This window comes from Somniosus microcephalus, chromosome 19 (assembly GCF_052327205.1).
Source record: "Somniosus microcephalus isolate GS21.2 chromosome 19, FLI_Smic_1.0, whole genome shotgun sequence".
NCBI classification, from domain to species: Eukaryota; Metazoa; Chordata; class Chondrichthyes; order Squaliformes; family Somniosidae; genus Somniosus; species Somniosus microcephalus.
Window position 1 is genome coordinate 4,023,499 of NC_141005.1, and position 19,697 is coordinate 4,043,195.

Sequence of the window (19,697 nt, forward strand, 5' to 3'; positions counted from 1 at the left end):
TACACCAGTCAAAGCAAGCAAACATCTTCATACAGGACAACAAGATACATACACCCTGCACCCGATCGGGATATCCCCATACACCCTGCACCCGATCGGGATATCCCCATACACCCTGCACCCAATCAGGATATTCCCATACACCCTGCACCCGATCGGGATATTCCCATGCACCCTGCACCCGATCGGGATATTCCCATACACCCTGCACCCGATCGGGATATTCCCATACACCCTGCACCCGATCGGGATATTCCCATACACCCTGCACCTGATCGGGACATTCCCATACACCCTGCACCCGATCGGAATATTCCCATACACCCTGCACCCGATCGGGATATTCCCATACACCCTGCACCCGATCGGGATATCCCCATACACCCTGCACCCGATCGGGATATTCCCATACACCCTGCACCCGATCGGGACATTCCCATACACCCTGCACCCGATCGGGATATTCCCATACACCCTGCACCCGATCGGGATATTCCCATACACCCTGCACCTGATCGGGACATTCCCATACACCCTGCACCCGATCGGAATATTCCCATACACCCTGCACCCGATCGGGATATTCCCATACACCCTGCACCCGATCGGGATATCCCCATACACCCTGCACCCGATCGGGATATTCCCATACACCCTGCACCCGATCGGGACATTCCCATACACCCTGCACCCAATCGGGACATTCCCATACGCCCTGTACCCGATCGGGACATTCCCATACACCCTGCACCCGATCGGGATATTCCCATACGCCCTGTACCCGATCGGGATATTCCCATAAACCCTGCATCCGATCGGGATATTCCCATAAACCCCGTACCCAATCGGGATATTCCCATACGCCCTGCACGCGATCAGGATATTCCCATACATCCTGCACCCGATCGGGATATTCCCATACACCCTGCACCCGATCGGGATATTCCCATACGCCCTGCACCCGATCGGGATATCCCCATACATCCTGCACCCGATCGGGATATTCCCATACACCCTGCACCCGATCGGGACATTCCCATACACCCTGCACCCGATCGGGATATTCCCATACACCCTGCACCCGATCGGGATATTCCCATACACCCTGCACCCGATCGGGATATTCCCATACACCCTGCACCCGATCGGGATATTCCCATACACCCTGCACCCGATCGGGATATCCCCATACACCCGATCGGGATATTCCCATACACCATTACATCGAGTCTACAGCACAGAAACAGGCCATTCGGCCCAACTGGACCGTGCCGGTGTTTCTGCTCCACACGAGCCTCCTCCCACCCCTCTTCATCTCACCCCATCAGCATATCCTTCTATTCCTTTCTCCCTCATATGATTATCCAGCTTCCCCTTAAATGTATCTCTGCTATTTGCCTCAACCACTCCCTGTGGCAGCGAGTTCCACATTCTCACCACTCTCTGGGTAAAGAGGTTTCTCCTGAATTCCCTATTGGATTTATTAGTGACGATCTTATATTGACGGCCCCTAGTTCTGGTCTCCCCCACAAGTGGAAACCTCTTCTCTGTGTCTACTCTATCAAACCCTTTCATAATTTTAAAGACCTCGATCAGGTCGCCCCTCAGCCTTCTTTTTTCGAGAGAAAAGAGCCCCGGCCTGTTCTTTCCTAATGGTTATACCCTCTCAGTTCTGAGATCATCCGTGTAAATATTTTTTACACTTTCTCCAGTGCCTCTATATCCTTTCTGTAATATGGAGACCAGCACTGTGCCCAGTGCTCCAAGCCACATGTACCTGGATTAACTTCCCGGTAGTTTCCAACTCCATAAGCATCCACGATATTTTGAAATCCGGAAGTGAATTTATTTGTTCTGAGGAGTGTTGGGGGAGTGTCTGTTGTTGGTATTCGGTTCACAAATGACGGAACCGTCGCACTACTTTTCCTCTGGAAAAAAATATTCAAGAGTCCTTACAGCCCGTCACCACGAAATGATCTAAAATATCAAGCAACCCACAAAAAAATCCCCAATAGGAAACTAAACACGAGTGCTGGGGAGAGAGAGAGCGAGAAAGAAAAGAGAGAGAGAGGGAGAGAGAACGAATGAGCGCACAAGAGAGAGAAAAGAAGGCAGAGTAAAAACATTGCCAGGAGAAGCAGCCTCCTCTCAGTCGGAGAGTCTGCCTTCCCTCAGCGTCTAGACTCGCGTTTAAAGACTCACCACTTGGACAAGGCACCTGAAGGCAACATTCGGTGGAATCCTACCCCAGCACGCAGAGCATCTCCAGGAGAGGGAAGATAAAGAAAGGAGAAGGGAAGCTGTCTGCAAGCTCTCCCTGTGAACATTCCCGCTGCCGATGGAGAGCCTCATCTGCCAGGGCGTGTGGTGGGAATTTGGGCATGTGTGGCATTCTGTTTTCTGATTCAAATAGCTGGAGTTTTGGAAGAATGAGAGGTGATCTCATTGAAACACATAAGATTCTGAGGGGGATTGACAGGGTAGATGCTGAGAGGTTGTTTCCCCCGGCTGGAGAGTCTAGAACTCGGGGGGTCACAGTCTCAGGATAAGGGGTCGGCCTTTTAAAACTGAGATGAGGAGGAATTTCTTCACCCAGAGGGTTGTGAATCTTTGGAATTCTCTACCCCAGAGGGCTGTGGATGCTCAGTCGTTGAGTATATTCAAGGCTGAGATCGATAGATTTTTAGACTCTAGGGGAATCGAGGGATATGGGGATCGGGCGGGAAAGTGGAGTTGAGGTCGAAGATCAGCCATGATCTTATTGAATGGTGGAGCAGGCTCGAGGGGCCATTTGGCAGACTCCTGCTCCTAATTCTTATGTTCTTATGAAGGGGTGACAGTTTCCTCTCCCAGCCACACGGCTCTGCATGAAATTAGTTCAGCAGTCTCTGTCAAAGGTCTGGCAAGGACCGAGCCACACAACAAAACTCCCCGAAACCTGCCACCAAATACAAGGATAGCTGATGTGGCAACTGGAAAAATTCACACTGGTTTAACAGGAAGTGTTATTGCAACTCTGGCCTTAAGGCATGTTGTAGGGGCAGGGTGGCGGGGGAAACACATCAGACTGTAGAATATTCAACAATGGATGCCCAAGTTGGAAAAATTAAAAGCAAACACAAACGTGTTGGGAAATTGTGACTTTTGCAGCCAATGTGGAAAGATTTCAAATGAATATTAAACAGCACTCACAGATCCTTCTTCCAATGCTTGCCGAACTTTAGACAGATCAGCCACTGGACACCAGACCTCAGCAATCAGACACTTATTGGTGACATCAAAACTGCAGAGGTTCAGGATATGGTAAATGGCCTTCATTTTCTTCACCTGAATTAGCCATGTGTGGATGGACTCAGACGCCTTGGACAGGACCTGCTGCAGGTATTCCTCGGTTCTATACAATACCTGAGGAAACAAGTAAAAGGGGTAAAAATAAAATAACGCTTCTGAATCCCTCACCCCCCCATGTAAATAATTCACAACTAAATCAGATAATCAATTCTGACTGTTTATAAGTAATTGAACTGGGGTTCTCAGTGGGCATCACTCTCACCTCTGAGTCAGAAGGTCATAGGTTCAATCCTCACCACAGACTTCAGCACATAATCCAGGCCGACACTCCCAGTGCAGTACTGAGGGAGCGCCGCACTGTCGGAGGGGCAGTACTGAGGGAGCACCGCACTGTCGGAGGGGCAGTACTGAGGGAGCGCCGCACTGTCAGAGGGGCAGTACTGAGGGAGCGCCGCACTGTCGGAGGGGCAGTACTGAGGGAGCGCCGCACTGTCGGAGGGGCAGTACTGAGGGAGCGCCGCACTGTCGGAGGGGCAGTACTGAGGGAGCGCCGCACTGTCGGAGGGGCAGTACTGAGGGAGCGCCGCACTGTCGGAGGGGCAGTACTGAGGGAGCGCCGCACTGTCGGAGGGGCAGTACTGAGGGAGCGCCGCACTGTCGGAGGGGCAGTACTGAGGGAGCGCCGCACTGTCAGAGGGGCAGTACTGAGGGAGCGCCGCACTGTCGGAGGGGCAGTACTGAGGGAGCGCCGCACTGTCGGAGGGGCAGTACTGAGGGAGCGCCGCACTGTCGGAGGGGCAGTACTGAGGGAGCGCCGCACTGTCGGAGGGGCAGTACTGAGGGAGCGCCGCACTGTCGGAGGGGCAGTACTGAGGGAGCGCCGCACTGTCGGAGGGGCAGTACTGAGGGAGCGCCGCACTGTCGGAGGGGCAGTACTGAGGGAGCGCCGCACTGTCGGAGGGGCAGTACTGAGGGAGCGCCGCACTGTCGGAGGGGCAGTACTGAGGGAGCGCCGCACTGTCGGAGGGGCAGTACTGAGGGAGCGCCGCACTGTCGGAGGGGCACTACTGAGGGAGCGCCGCACTGTCGGAGGGGCAGTACTGAGGGAGCGCCGCACTGTCGGAGGGGCAGTACTGAGGGAGCGCCGCACTGTCGGAGGGGCAGTACTGAGGGAGCGCCGCACTGTCGGAGGGGCACTACTGAGGGAGCGCCGCACTGTCGGAGGGGCACTACTGAGGGAGCGCCGCACTGTCGGAGGGGCACTACTGAGGGAGTGCCGCACTGTCGGAGGGGCAGTACTGAGGGAGCGCCGCACTGTCGGAGGGGCACTACTGACGGAGCGCCGCACTGTCGGAGGGGCACTACTGAGGGAGCGCCGCACTGTCGGAGGGGCAGTACTGAGGGAGCGCCGCACTGTCGGTGGGGCACTACTGAGGGAGCGCCGCACTGTCGGAGGGGCAGTACTGAGGGAGCGCCGCAGCACTGTCGGAGGGGCAGTACTGAGGGAGCGCCGCACTGTCGGAGGGGCACTACTGAGGGAGCGCCGCACTGTCGGAGAGGCAGTACTGAGGGAGCGTTGCACTGTCGGGGGGCAGTACTGAGGGAGCGCCACACTGAGGAAATGCTGCACTGTCGGAGGGGCAGTACTAAGGCAGTGCTGCACTGTCGGAGGGACACTACTGAGGGAGCGCCGCACTGTCGGAGGGGCAGTACTGAGGGAGCGCCGCACTGTCGGAGGGACACTACTGAGGGAGCGCCGCACTGTCGGAGAGGCAGTACTGAGGGAGCGTCGCACTGTCGGAGGGGCAGTACTGAGGGAGCGCCGCACTGTCGGAGGGGCAGTACTGAGGGAGCGCTGCACTGTCGGAGGGGCACTACTGAGGGAGCGCCGCACTGTTGGAGAGGCAGTACTGAGGGAGCGCCGCACTGTCGGGGGGCAGTACTGAGGGAGTGCCGCACTGAGGGAGTGCTGCACTGGCAGAGGGGCAGTACTAAGGCAGTGCTGCACTGTCGGAGAGGCAGTACTGAGGGAGCACTGCACTGTCGGAGGGGCAGTACTGAGGGAGTACTGCACTGTTGGAGGGGCAGTACTCAGGGAGCTCTGCACTGTCGGAGGGGCAGTACTGAGGGAGCGCTGCACTGTCGGAGGGGCAGTACTGAGGGAGTACTGCACTGTCGGAGGGGCAGTACTCAGGGAGCTCTGCACTGTCGGAGGGGCAGTACTGAGAGAGCGCCGCACTGTCGGAGGGGCAGTACTGAGGGAGTACTGCACTGTCGGAGGGGCAGTACTGAGGGAGCGCTGCACTGTCGAAGGGGCAGTAGTGAGGGAGTGCTGCACTGTCGAAGGGGCAGTACTGAGGGAGTGCCGCACTGTCGGAGGGGCAGTCCTGAGGGAGCGCCGCACTGTCGGAGGGGCAGTCCTGAGGGAACGCCGCACTGTCGGAGGGGCAGTACTGGGATAGTGTTGTACTCAGAGTGCTGCATTTCAAATAAGATGTTAAACCGAGGCATGTTTGACTGGACCAGAGGATGTAAAAGATCCCATTGCACTATTTGAAGATAAGCAGAGCGGTCTCTCAGAGTCTTGGCCAACATTCCTCACGGCATCACGTCATTCGCTCTTTCTGGGTCCTGCTTGTGTGCAAATTGGCCGTCACACTCCCCAGTAAACTCCGGCTGCCTTTTATTGTACAGGAAATAACCGACATAAACTTCCGTCACAGATTGTAGAGTTTGTAAAACCAACAGACAGCAAACTAAAATCTCAGCCCAAACCCAGGGGAAAATGTGGAGCAACTTACAGTGTGGAGATCTTGGAGTCGAGTGTTGAGTCCTGCCACAATGTCCTTCCTCTCCTGGTTTGTATTGGGGTAAGGGTAGACATGGCAGTGATAACTGCAAGTAACAATCTTCAATTAGGAGAGGTCAAGTGCTAATATTTACATACACACATTTATCATATAACTATTATCTAAGTAGCTGTAAACACAATCCTTTCTGTCCCCACCTACACCATACCACACGCTATTAGCTCAGTGGAGAGAACAGTGAAACAGCTCGAACCCCAGTCTTTGCCGATGCTGCTCTTTAGCTGACCACAAGGGGGTGTGAGAGACCTGCCCCGGGTGGCTCGGTCACCAGGGCTCTGTCACAGTGGGGACGGTGCTCAACATGTCCGAGGACAGGGCTGTACTGCGGGCAAACCCTGGCCGAATACCAGCACCCACTTACACAGCTGCTGCTTAGGATGGTCAGTCAGCACTAACGCAGCTCTGCAGTATTACTGTTCTATAACTTTTCCTGATCTGCTACAGTATTTTAATTGGCTTACTCAATTGTTGAATTGAGTGATCAATATAACTAAGAAACTGTTGAAAACCAAAGGGAATTGGATATATACTTAAAAAATGAAAAATTTGGAGGGCTATGGGGAAAGAGCAGGAGGTAGTGGGACTAATTGGCAGCTCTTTCAAAGAGCCGGCACAGGCACAATGGGCCGAATGGCCTCCTTCTACACTGTGTAATTCTATGATTCTACGAAAGGGTTTCTTTTCTTACCAATCGCATATCTTCTTCACCTTCTGACCAATCTGCTCACCCCAGTACGACACTAAAAACACAACCCATTTCACATCTTCGCCCTAAATATGGAAACATGTATTTAAAAAAATGCTCAGGAGAGAATGAGAGAGAAAGGACAAGAACACAATCCACCTCGCAGACAATACTCACAGAGTCCGGATCTTCGAGAGGGATCTCTAACTCCTCGTATGTAAGGATTGTATAACCCTTACAAACTCTCCACAACATCCGCTCGAAAGGTCCAACCTTCCATGGATGGATTACACCAGCAATAAACCTAGAGAGGAAGCATTTCACAATCGGAGGTGGAGACAGAGCCAAGAAACAGCAGCAGGACTCAGCCTCAGGTTTTAACAGGAGTCAGTGAGCCAGGTTTCCATGGAAATAAAGGATTTGATCCCCAAAACACCAGCAAAGATCCGAGAATCCCGTGCATTAAGAAAAGATTCAATCACTGCAAACAAACGCTCAACAAAAACCATCTGAACGGGGATCAATGGCACAGGTTAAATGTCTAAAATATAAGGACATTGCATATTTTTGGGAAATTTGCAAAAATAGGAAGCTCACAAGGCTCAGAGCCAATCGGCTGTAACATTCTTACTTGCTTCTGTGCCTTGGAGTGGCCTGTTAGCACAGAGAATTGCTGTGTTAATACACTGTGTGTGGGGCCTGTTAGCACAGAGAATTGCTGTGTTAATACACTGTGTGTGGGGCCTGTTAGCACAGAGCATTGCTGTGTTAATACACTGTGTGCAGGGGCCTGTTAGCACAGAGAATTGCTGTGTTAATACACTGTGTGTGGGGCCTGTTAGCACAGAGAATTGCTGTGTTAATACACTGTGTGCAGGGGCCTGTTAGCACAGAGCATTGCTGTGTTAATACACTGTGTGCAGGGGCCTGTTAGCACAGAGAATTGCTGTGTTAATACACTGTGTGTGGGACCTGTTAGCACAGAGAATTGCTGTGTTAATACACTGTGTGCAGGGGCCTGTTAGCACAGAGCATTGCTGTGTTAATACACTGTGTGTGGGGGCCTGTTAGCACAGAGAATTGCTGTGTTAATACACTGTGTGTGGGGGCCTGTTAGCACAGAGAATTGCTGTGTTAATACACTGTGTGTGGGGGCCTGTTAGCACAGAACATTGCTGTGTTAATACTGTGTGGGGGCCTGTTAGCACAGAGCATTGCTGTGTTAATACACTGTGTGCAGGGGCCTGTTAGCACAGAACATTGCTGTGTTAATACACTGTGTGTGGGGGCCTGTTAGCACAGAGCATTGCTGTGTTAATACACTGTGTGCAGGGGCCTGTTAGCACAGAGCATTGCTGTGTTAATACACTGTGTGTGGGGGCCTGTTAGCACAGAGAATTGCTGTGTTAATACACTGTGTGTGGGGGCCTGTTAGCACAGAGCATTGCTGTGTTAATACACTGTGTGCAGGGGCCTGTTAGCACAGAACATTGCTGTGTTAATACACTGTGTGTGTGGGCCTGTTAGCACAGAGCATTGCTGTGTTAATACACTGTGTGTGGGGGCCTGTTAGCACAGAGAATTGCTGTGTTAATACACTGTGTGTGGGGGCCTGTTAGCACAGAGAATTGCTGTGTTAATACACTGTGTGTGGGGCCTGTTAGCACAGAGCATTGCTGTGTTAATACACTGTGTGTGGGGGCCTGTTAGCACAGAGCATTGCTGTGTTAATACACTGTGTGTGGGGGCCTGTTAGCACAGAGAATTGCTGTGTTAATACACTGTGTGAGGGGGCCTGTTAGCACAGAACATTGCTGTGTTAATACTGTGTGGGGGCCTGTTAGCACAGAGCATTGCTGTGTTAATACACTGTGTGCAGGGGCCTGTTAGCACAGAACATTGCTGTGTTAATACACTGTGTGTGTGAGCCTGTTAGCACAGAGCATTGCTGTGTTAATACACTGTGTGTGGGGGCCTGTTAGGGCAGAGCATTGCTGTGTTAATACACTGTGTGCGGGGGCCTGTTAGCACAGAGCATTGCTGTGTTAATACACTGTGTGCAGGGGCCTGTTAGGGCAGAGCATTGCTGTGTTAATACACTGTGTGTGGGGGCCTGTTAGCACAGAGCATTGCTGTGTTAATACACTGTGTGTGGGGGCCTGTTAGGGCAGAGCATTGCTGTGTTAATAGTGTGTGTGGGGCCTGTTAGGGCAGAGCATTGCTGTGTTAATACAGTGTGTGTGGGGCCTGTTAGGGCAGAGCATTGCTGTGTTAATACACTGTGTGTGGGGCCTGTTAGCACAGAACATTGCTGTGTTAATACACTGTGTGCAGGTGCCTGTTCGCACAGAGAATTGCTGTGTTGATACACTGTGTGTGGGGGCCTGTTAGCACAGAGAATTGCTGTGTTAATACTGTGTGGGGGCCTGTTAGCACAGAACATTGCTGTGTTAATACACTGTGTGGGGGCCTGTTAGCACAGAACATTGCTGTGTTAATATACTGTGTGGGGGCCTGTTAGCACAGAACATTGCTGTGTTAATACACTGTGTGGGGGCCTGTTAGCACAGAGCATTGCTGTGTTAATACACTGTGTGCAGGGGCCTGTTAGCACAGAGCATTGCTGTGTTAATACACTGTGTGCAGGGGCCTGTTAGCACAGAGCATTGCTGTGTTAATACATTGTGTGTGGGGGCCTGTTAGCACAGAGCATTGCTGTGTTAATACACTGTGTGTGGGGCCTGTTAGCACAGAGCATTGCTGTGTTAATACACTGTGTGTGGGGGCCTGTTAGGGCAAAAGACAGTGTGTGCTTCAGGGGAACCACTGAGAGGGAATTGGAGGGCAGGGGGAAACGTAACCAGACGGCAGCTGCACCAGCCGCACGGCTTCTCGTCCCCCGGAAGCAGATCAAGTGCTCACCCTCTGACCCTGGCACGGCAGCAGGTGCTCGATGAGAGCTCGTAAAGAGAAGCCGAATAAATAGGCGAGCTGTGGCCATGGATTAGAGGCTGAGCGCTGCACATTTACTGGAACTCCACCAATCCAACACAAAGCCCGCACATGTGCCAATTTTATGATGTGATAAAACTTCACAAATGTAGACTTTTCAGATGAAGCAAACTCGGGCAGGAATTTACAAGTTCTGGATAAATTTCTCCAACTAGTGGCAATAACTGAGACCTGGCTCAAAAAAGGGCAGGATTGGGTATTAAATATTCCTGGTTACAAGGTGTTCAGGGAAGATAGGGAAGGAAAGATAGGAGGTGGTGTGGCAGTATTGGTTCAGGAGAATGTTACAGTGCTGGAGAGGGAGGATGTCCTGGAGGGGTCAAGGACAGAATCTATATGGCTAGAGTTAAGAAATAATAGAGGTGCCATTACACTACTGGGTGTATTCTATAGACCACCAAATAGTGGGAAAGATATGGAGGAGCAAATTTGCAGAGAAATTACAGAGACGTGCAAGAACTATAGAGTAGTGATAATGGGGGACTTCAACTATCCTAATATAGACTGGGATAGTAATAGTGTAAAGGGCAGAGAGGGGGAAGAATTTCTGAAGTATGTTCAGGAGAACTTTCTTGATCAGTATGTTTCAGGCCCGACGAGGGGGGAGGCATTGCTGGATCTGGTTCTGGGGAATGAGGTGGGTCAAGTGGAACAAGTGTTAGTAGGTGAACACTTAGGGAACAGTGATCATAGCATCATGAGGTTTAGATTAGCTATGGAAAAGGACAGGGAGCAATCTAGAGTAAGAACGTTTAACTGGGGGAAGGCCAATTTCAGTGGGATGAGAACGGATCTGGCCCGGGTAAACTGGAATCAAAGATTGGCAGGCAAAACTGTAATGGAACAACGGGCTGCCTTTAAAGAGGAGATGGTTCGGGTACAGTTGAGGTACATTCCCACTAGGGGGAAAGGTAGGGCAACCAAAGCCAGAGCTCCCTGGATGACAAAAGATATAGAGAGTAAGATGAAGCAGGAAAAGAGTGCGTATGACAGAGGTCAGGTCGAGAATACATCTGAGAATCAGGCGATATATAGAAAGGTCAGAGGAAAAGTGAAAAAGAAAATAAGAGGGGCAAAGAGAGGGTATGAGAATAGAATGGCAGCCAACATAAAAGGTAATCCAAAAGTCTTCTATAGGCATATGAATAGTAAACGGGTAGTAAGAGGAAGGATGGGGCTGATTAGGGACCAAAATGGAGACCTATGCATGGAGGCAGAGGGCATGGCTGAGGTTATAAATGAGTACTTTGCATCTGTCTCTACCAAGGAAGAAGATGCTGCCAAAATCATAGTGAAATAAGAGGTAGTTCAGATACTGGATGGAATAAAAATTGATAAAGAGTTACTAGAAAAGCTGGCAGTACTTACAGCAGATAAGTCACCAGGACCAGATGGGATGCATCCTAGGATGCTGAGGGAAGTAAAGGTGGAAACTGCAGAGGTACTGGCCATAATCTTCCAATCCTCCTTGGATACGGGGGGGTGCAGCCAGAGGACTGGAGAATTGCAAATGTTACATCCTTGTTCAAAAAAGGGTACAAGGATAAACCCAGCAACTACAGGCCAGTCAGTTTAACCTCGGTAGTGGGGAAGCTTTTAGAAACGATAATCCGGGACAAAATTAACAGTCACTTGGACAAGTGTGGATTCATTAAGGAAAGCCAGCACGGATTTGTTAAAGGCAAATCATGTTTAACTAATTTGATTGAATTTTTTGATGAGGTAACAGAGAGGGTTGATGAGGGCAATGCGGTTGATGTGGTGTACATAGATTTCCAAAAGGCGTTTGATAAAGTGCCACAGAATAGGCTTAGCAGCAAAGGTGAAGCTCATGGAATGAAAGGGACAGTGGCAGCACGGATAGTGACAGGAAACAGAGAGTAGTGGTGAACGGTTGTTTGTCAGGCTGGAGGTATAGAGTGGTGTTCCCCAGGGGTCGGTTCTAGGACCACTGCTTTTCTTGATATATATATTAATGACTTAGACTTGGTGCACAGGGCACAATTTCAAAATTTGCAGATGAAACAAAACTTGTAAGTATAGTGAACAGTGAGGAGGATAGTGATAGACTTCAGGAGGACAGACAAGCTGGTGAAATGGGCGGACACGTGGCAGATGAAATTTAACGCAGAAAAGTGCAAAGTGATACATTTTGGTAGAAAGAACGAGGAGAAGAAATATAAACTAAAAGAGTACAGTCCTAAAGTGGGTGCACGAACAGAGAGACCTGGGGGGGTATATGTGCACAAATCATTGAAGGTGGCAGGGCAGGTTGAGAAAGCGGTTAAAAAGGCTTACAGGATCCTGGGCTTCATAAATAGAGGCAGAGAGTACAAAAGCAAGGAATCCAGCCACTTCACTCCCATGTTGCACTGCTGGTTTCCAAGCTAAAACTGTTTGACATTTGATACAAGGATCAGTTGTGTAACCGGGCCATTAATAATAGAATAAGGCTGAGGGAGCAGGAATGGGCTTTAACATGCTGCTTTCAACTCTGTTTAAATCCTGCCCACAGTGATGCTGGAAATGAGTCGGGGGCCTTGCTGACGACGCTGGGATTGCCCAGATACTCCTCCCTCAACCAGGGTGGCTACAAAGAAATTGGGAATACCACGCTGGGGCTGTACTGGTGTTGGGGTTAGAGCAAAGGAAGCCTTGATCTGACCCAAGCGGTGCTTGACCTGAGGCTGCTCATGGCCGTCAATGGGCGACTGAGTCATTCCCCATCCTTGAACAGCACAGAATTTACCAAAAGGCGAAAAATATACAGATCAGCAATGGGAGAAAGGAGCAGACACAAAGTGCCGGACATAAAGCAAGTGTAGGAAATTAAAGTCTGTTCAGCAAAGGAACGGATAAACATCGAGAGGAAAGGTCGCTGCAACTTTTTGAAAAGGTACAAATATCCCTTTAAAACATTTCAAACAGTGCAGGGGAAAAAGCAACTGATATTCTAATGTTTCTTCTGAAACATGCAGCGCTTTAAGCCACTGCAAATAATGTACTTGGTGTTCAGTTCCGAACACTCTACACAGTGAGCACCCTGGGAATACTGTCCTATCCCACCCGGCACAGCCCCAGCCCCACCCGGCCCAGGCCCCGCCCGGCCCGGCCCAGCCCCGCCCTCCACCCACATCTCTGCTGCCCGCACCCTCTCCCACTCCACAACCACCCGTCAGTCCTGGCCTCACTGATCCTACATTGGCTTCCGGTCCCCAATAACTCAAATTCTAAATGTTCATCCTTATGTTTACGTTCCCTTCATGGCCTCATACCCCACACCCACCCCCAGCCCCAAAATCTCCATTCCTCTGCCTCTGGCCTCTTGTGCGTCTCCCCCCCACTGGCAGCCATGCCTTCATCTCACCCTATCAGCATATCCTTTCTCCCTCATGTACCCATCGAGCTTCCCCTGAAATGCATCTCTGCTATTCGCCTCAACCACTCCTTGTGGCAGCCAGTTCTTGATTCCACTTAATTTCTATTTGAATCGAAAGTTCACTTTATGTTTTATAGCATCTTTGAGACTGTGGATAATGGAGGAAGTGACACGGCTGACAAGCCGGGTGCACCTACATACCCTAACTTAGCTCCGAGTCGCTGCATGTTCGTATAATCCATTAGCGGCTCTTTGTCCAAAGAGGGGAATTCCTCGTACTGGGTCTGGTTGGAGAGATCAAGCTGAAGAGAGAAAAGTAACATCTTAAAGATCATCAGAAAAAAGGGATGGTTGAAAAAAAGACAATTTGGCCAACAATTCCCTTCCTTCCACAGACTACACAACTGGGTCCATCACGGACTCCACCCAGTATCACTTGTATCTTAAAAAAAGCTTCTGCCAAGTTTTCCCCCCATATCCAAATGTCAAACATTGCAGCCAATGTTATTCATAGAATCAGAGAATCAACAATACAGCACAGGAGGAGGCCATTCGGCCCATTGTACCTGTGCCGGCTCTTTGAAAGATTCTCTCCAATTAGTCCCACTCCGGCTCTTTCTCCACAGCCCTGTCGATTTTTCCCTTCAAGTATTTATCCAACTCCTTTTTGAAAGTTACTATTGAATCTGCTTCCACCGCCCTTTCAGGCAGCGCATTCCAGATCACAACTCGCTGCGTAAAAAAAAAAGTTTCCTCATCTCCCCCCTGGTCCTTTTGCCAATCGCCTTAAATCTGTGCCCTCTGGTTACCGACCCTTCTGCCACTGGAAACAGTTTCTCCTTATTTGTCCGATCAGAACCCTTCATAATTTTGAACACCTCTATCAAATCTCCTCTTAACCTTCTCTGCTCCAAGGAGAACAATCCCAGCTTCTATAGTCTCTCCACGTAACTGAAGTCTCTCGTCCCTGGTACCATTCCAGTAAATCTCTTCTGCACCCTCGCCAAGGCCTTGACATCCTTCCTAAGTGTGATGCCCAGGCTTGAACACAATACTCCAACTGAGGCCTCTCCAGTGATTTATAAAGGTTCAGCATAGCTTCTTATTCCTCTTTGACTTGTTGCTTTGCCTGGTTCCAGCAGTGAGATCTCCCCGTGTTTGATCCGCTCTACTCACTCACACTGAATCACTGGAAGGCATTACACGGTCACTGTTCTGCATTTATTGCCCACGTTGGGTACACACTGGTTTCAGTTCATAACTTCACTCGCTGGGCTATTTCTGAATTGCTGGGGTAATGTTATTCCCCTGTTTTTGCTAGGTGGAGGAATTCATATTTATTCTGGGTGCTTTTATTTAAAAAGTTGGATTCTTTGACTTAAGTTAACTTCCCAGAGAACAAAAAGTAGATCTTTACGGATTTGTGCTGCTGGTTAATGCATTTCCCCCCCATTTCATTGTCTCTTCGGGACTGTGGGAGCCCATCTCATCAGATGCACGTACAAACTAATGAAGTGCTGGATAAGACAAATTGCCCACTGTGTAGACATCATTGACCTGGTGTAACCTCCTGCTTGTGGCTTTCTTAATCGTCGTGGCTGGTCAGCATGGCAGTAAGTCAGCTCACTCTTATCTCATCAGTGACCCTGTGAGAATGGTTAATGGTACGCAGCCTTTTCAGCCCAGCGAGCAGTGGGCTGTGGGATTAAGTAGCTATCTAACAGCGGGCAATAGGCTGATGGAGATGCAAATATCCTCAGGATTTCCAGGTGTACAGCAGGCTCCATCCTCTGGTCCCTCCAGCTGATCTCTGCCCTTACTCTGATTATCTAAGTTGGACTTTGGTAACAGTAATGATGGCCTTTGGAATAGGACATCACTCTATTCCCATCTGACACACTGCAGCACAGAGAGTTACACGCACAGCATTCTGCAGCGATACAAGAAATGACTAAAATGTTAGACATTGATTAAACTGATCCAAATCCAGTGCACCCGTTTAAATCCTCTCCTGAAATCATTGGCTCTTATTTTGTTTCCTTTTTTAAAAATTCAGAGGCCAAGGCAAAGCTTTAATTATAATCTGCAGATTGAGCATCGTTGCTATTCTTGGATAATGAGCACAATTCTCTTCGGGGAGCCAGGGCCGCTCCGGGACTCCGGGTCGCTCCAGGACACTGGGGCCCCTCCGGACACCGGGGCCCCTCCCGGACACCGGGGCCCCTCCCGGACACCGGGGCCCCTCCCGGACACCGGGCCAGAACTGGAGGCAACTCACTTTCCTGATCCAGTTCTTATCTGCATTCTTTAACCTCAAAAGCTGACAATGCATCTTCCCTGCAGCTCCAATCTACGGCCCAGGCTGCAGTTGTTTAACCTGTCCAACAATGGTTTACCGAAAGGGTCTTTTAAATAAATCAATGAGTGGGTAACGTTTACACAGACAGTGACAGACCTGCTGTGTATTTTCTGTTATTAGTTGCATTTTTCACAGAGGCATTTCGGATTTTACTCTTTAGTTGCAGTTCTGATTAATTTGAATACACGTTCTCTTCACAACAGAAACAGATTTGAACAGGTTCTGAAATGAGTCATGTAATGTGGAATACAAGTAATATTTCGCCCTGGCTGGTTCTTTCGTTAGATTGGTAAATTAGCACATTCCGAGCCTGTGAAATTATCACCAGCAGTATAGTTTTAAAGACAAAATATGTGTCAGCAATTATAAAATGTCTCAAAAAATATTCAACGTTACAATTTCAGTCACAGAATTAGACAAATGATTTGAGACATCAAAATACTGTCAGAGCCAAAGAAGAGAAACTTGAAATGTTTACGAGAAGGATTCACGTTTGTAAACCTTCGTCCACTTCTTTCCTCCATGACGAACGATGCACCATTTCCTGAGCAACAGTGCAGCCCAGTGATCGATTGGCAGGGGCTGCCACCAGGGGAGAAAGCTCTCTCAGGGACACCGGCCCAGCACTTGGTCTTTCTGTCCCCGTGAGGAATCCCTTAGCTTCCGTCCGACCATCTCCAACAGGCAAGATCAGGAACCTACCCAGGGTGAAAGCCCACATCTCACCGGCACCCCACCCCCCCCGGACACCGCCTCCTGTACCAGGGGAGCTCTCCCCGTGTCCTGGCCAACATTTATCCCTCACTAAAACATATTAACTGGTCATTTGTCTCACTGTTGGTGGGACCTTGCTGTGTTTGGTTGCTGTGTTTGTGTGTGTTACAACAGTGACTGCACTTCAAACGTAATTCATTGGCTCTGACGCGCTTTGGAATGTCCTGAAGCAATATATAAATACAAGTTCTTTCTTCTTCTTAGACAGTTTAATAAATATACAGTACTTTTGTAAAAGACCAGTCATTTATATCCTGTAATATTAATTAGCTCAACAAAACCCAATTCAAGTGTAAACTCTCCTGTTGCCCATCAAATATCCAGTGCAGCTTATCATAGAATCATGGAAATTTACAGCACAGCAGGAGGCCATCCGGCCCATCTTGTCCGTACTGGTCGAGAAAGAACTATCCAGCCTAATCACACTTTCCAGCTCTTGGTCCGATGCCCTGTCGGTTACGGCACTTCAAGTGCGTATCCAAGTACTTTATAAATGTGATGAGGGTCTCTGCCTCTCCCACCCTTTCAGGCAGTGAGTTCCAGACCCCACCACCCTCTGGGTGGAAACAGTTCTCCTCAAATCCCCTCTAATCCTTCTACCAATTACTTTAAATCTATGCCCTCTGGTTATTGACCTCTTTGCTAAGGGAAATAGGTCCTTCCTATCCACTCTATCTAGGCCCTCATAATTTTATTCACCTCAATTAGGTCTCCCCTCAGCCTCTTCTGTTCCAAAGAAAACAATGGGGTTGTTTAGCCGATCCAATCTTTCCTCATAGCTAAAATTCCCCAGCTCAGCCAACATCCTCGTACATCTCCTCTGTACCCTCTCTAGTGCAATCACATCCTTCCTGTAACATAGAAGATAGGAGCAGGAGTAGGCCATTCGGCCCCTCGAGCCTGCTCTGCCATTCAATGAGATCATGGCTGATCATCCAAATTCAGTACCCTGTCCCTGCTTTCTCTCCATATCCCTTGATCCCTTTAGCCTTAAGAAATATATCCAACTTCTTCTTGAATATATTTAATGAATTGGCCTCTACTGCCTTCTTTGGTAGAGAATGCCACAGGTTCACCACTCTCTGGGTGAAGAAATTCCTCCTCATCTCTGTCCTAAATGGCTTACCCCTTATCCTTAGACTGTGACCCCTGGTTCTGGACTCCCCGACCATCGGGAACATCCTTCCAGCATCTAGTCTGTCTAGTCCTGTTAGAATTTTATAAGTTTCGATGAGATCCCCTCTCATTCTTCTAAACTCCAGTGAGTACAAGCCCAATCGACCCAATCTCTCCTCGTATGTCATTCCTGCCATCCCAGGTCAGCCTGGTGAATCTTCGCTGCACTCCTTCCATGGCAAGAACATCCTTCCTCAGATAAGGCGACCAAAACTGCACACAATACTTGTTGTATCCGTGTGTTAATGGAGACACGGAATGCAGGAGTTGGTTTAACAGGTGTTTACTGTACAAAGTCTGGAGGTGAACTAAAAGATACAAGACACTATACAGGCTTATATAGCCCGAGTGGCCATTACCGGCATTACAGTACACAGGGGCTCTTAAAGGCACATACACCACAATACTCAAGATGTGGTCTCACCAAGGCCCTGCACAACTGCAACAAGACATCCTTGTTCCTGTACTCAAATCCTCTCGCTACGAAGGCCAACATACCATCTGCCTTCTTAACCGCCTGCTGCACCTGCAGGCTTACTTTCAGCGACTGGTGCACAAGGACGCCCAGGTCTCGTTGCACTTCCCCTTCTCCCAATCTATTGCCATTCAGATAATAATCTGCCTTCCTGTTTTTGACACCAAAGTGGATAACCTCGCATTTATCCACGTTATATTGCATCTGCCATGCTTCTGCCCAATCACCCAACCTGTCCAAATCATACTGGAGTTTCTCGGTATCCTCCTCACAGCACACACGCCCACCCAGCTTTATGTCGTCTGCAAACTTGGAGATATTACATCTAGTTCCCTCGTCCAGATCATTAATATATATTGTGAATAGCTGGGGTCCAAGGACCGATCCCTGCGGTACCCCACTAGTCACTGCCTGCCACTCGGAAAAAGATCCGTTTATTCCAACTCTTTGCTTTCTGTCTGCCAACCAGTTCTCTATCCAAGTCAGTACCTTGCCCCCAATCCCATGTGCCTTAATTTTACACGCTAATCTCTTATGCGGGACCTTATCGAAAGCCTTTTGAAAATCCAAATACACCACATCCACTGGTTCTCCCTTATCTATTTTACCAGTTACATCCTCAAAAAATTCCAGTAGATTAGTCAAGCACGATTTACCTTTTGTAAATCCATGTTGACTTTGTCTGATCCGGTCACTTTTTTCCAAGTGCTCTGCCATTACATCCTTTATAATGGACTCTAGCATTTTCCCCACTACCGATGTCAGGCTTACCAGTCTATAATTCCCCGTTTTCTCTCTACCACCCTTTTTGAACAGTGGGGTAACATTAGCTACCCGCCAATCCATGGGTACTGTTCCAGAGTCTATCGAATGTTGGAAGATGACCAGCAATGCATCTATTATTTCTAGGGCCACTTCCTTAAGTACCCTAGGATGTAGATTATCAGGCCCTGGGGATTTATCGGCCCTCAATCCCATCAATTTCCCTAACACCATTTCCTTACAAATACTGATTTCTATCAGTTCCTCCCTGTTCCCCGACATCTTTGGGAGGTTATTTGTGTCCTCCTTTGTGAAGACAGAACCAAAGTATGTATTTAATTGGTCAACCATTTCTTCGTTCCCCATTATAAATTCCCCTGATTCTGACTGCAAGGGGCCTACGCTTGACTTCACCAATCTTTTTCTCTTCACATATCTATAAAAGCTTTTAAAGTCAGTTTTTATGTTCCCTGCAAGCTTACTCTCATACTCTATTTCCCCCCTCTTAATTAATCCCTTTGTCCTCCTTTGTTGAATCCTAAACTGCTCCCAATCCTCAGGTTTACTGCTTTTTCTGGCCAATTTATATGTCTTCTCCTTGGATCTTATGCTATCCCTAATTTCCCTTGTTAGCCACGGTTGAGTCACCTTTTTTGTTTTATTTTTATGCCAAACTGGGATGAACAAATTCTGTAGTTCATCCATGCGATCTTTAAATGTTTGCCATTGCCTGTCCACCGTCAACCCTTTTGAGTGACATTCCCCAATCAATCCTACCCAACTCGCACCTCATACCATCGTAGTCTCCTTTATTTAAATTCAGGACCCTAGTCTCTGAGTCAACTATTTCACTCTCCATCTTAATGAAGAATTCTATCATATTATGATCACTCTGACCCAAGGGGCCTCGCACA

At 49.0% G+C, this 19,697-nt stretch overlaps 1 protein-coding gene across 2 annotated transcripts in view; it reads right to left on the minus strand.

Moving 5' to 3' along the window:
- Positions 1 to 19,697, minus strand: part of LOC147103497 (V-type proton ATPase 116 kDa subunit a 2-like) — a 95,858-nt gene that overhangs the window by 37,878 nt on the left and 38,283 nt on the right. For both annotated transcript variants that reach the window (XM_086011826.1, XM_086011827.1), the window contains 6 exons: positions 13,439 to 13,539; positions 7,024 to 7,150; positions 6,850 to 6,932; positions 6,093 to 6,186; positions 3,193 to 3,405; positions 1,778 to 1,928 (listed from right to left, as the gene is read on the minus strand). In XM_086011826.1, the coding sequence (XP_085867952.1) occupies positions 1,778 to 1,928; positions 3,193 to 3,405; positions 6,093 to 6,186; positions 6,850 to 6,932; positions 7,024 to 7,150; positions 13,439 to 13,539 (769 nt within the window). The remainder of the gene's footprint in view (positions 1 to 1,777; positions 1,929 to 3,192; positions 3,406 to 6,092; positions 6,187 to 6,849; positions 6,933 to 7,023; positions 7,151 to 13,438; positions 13,540 to 19,697) is intronic.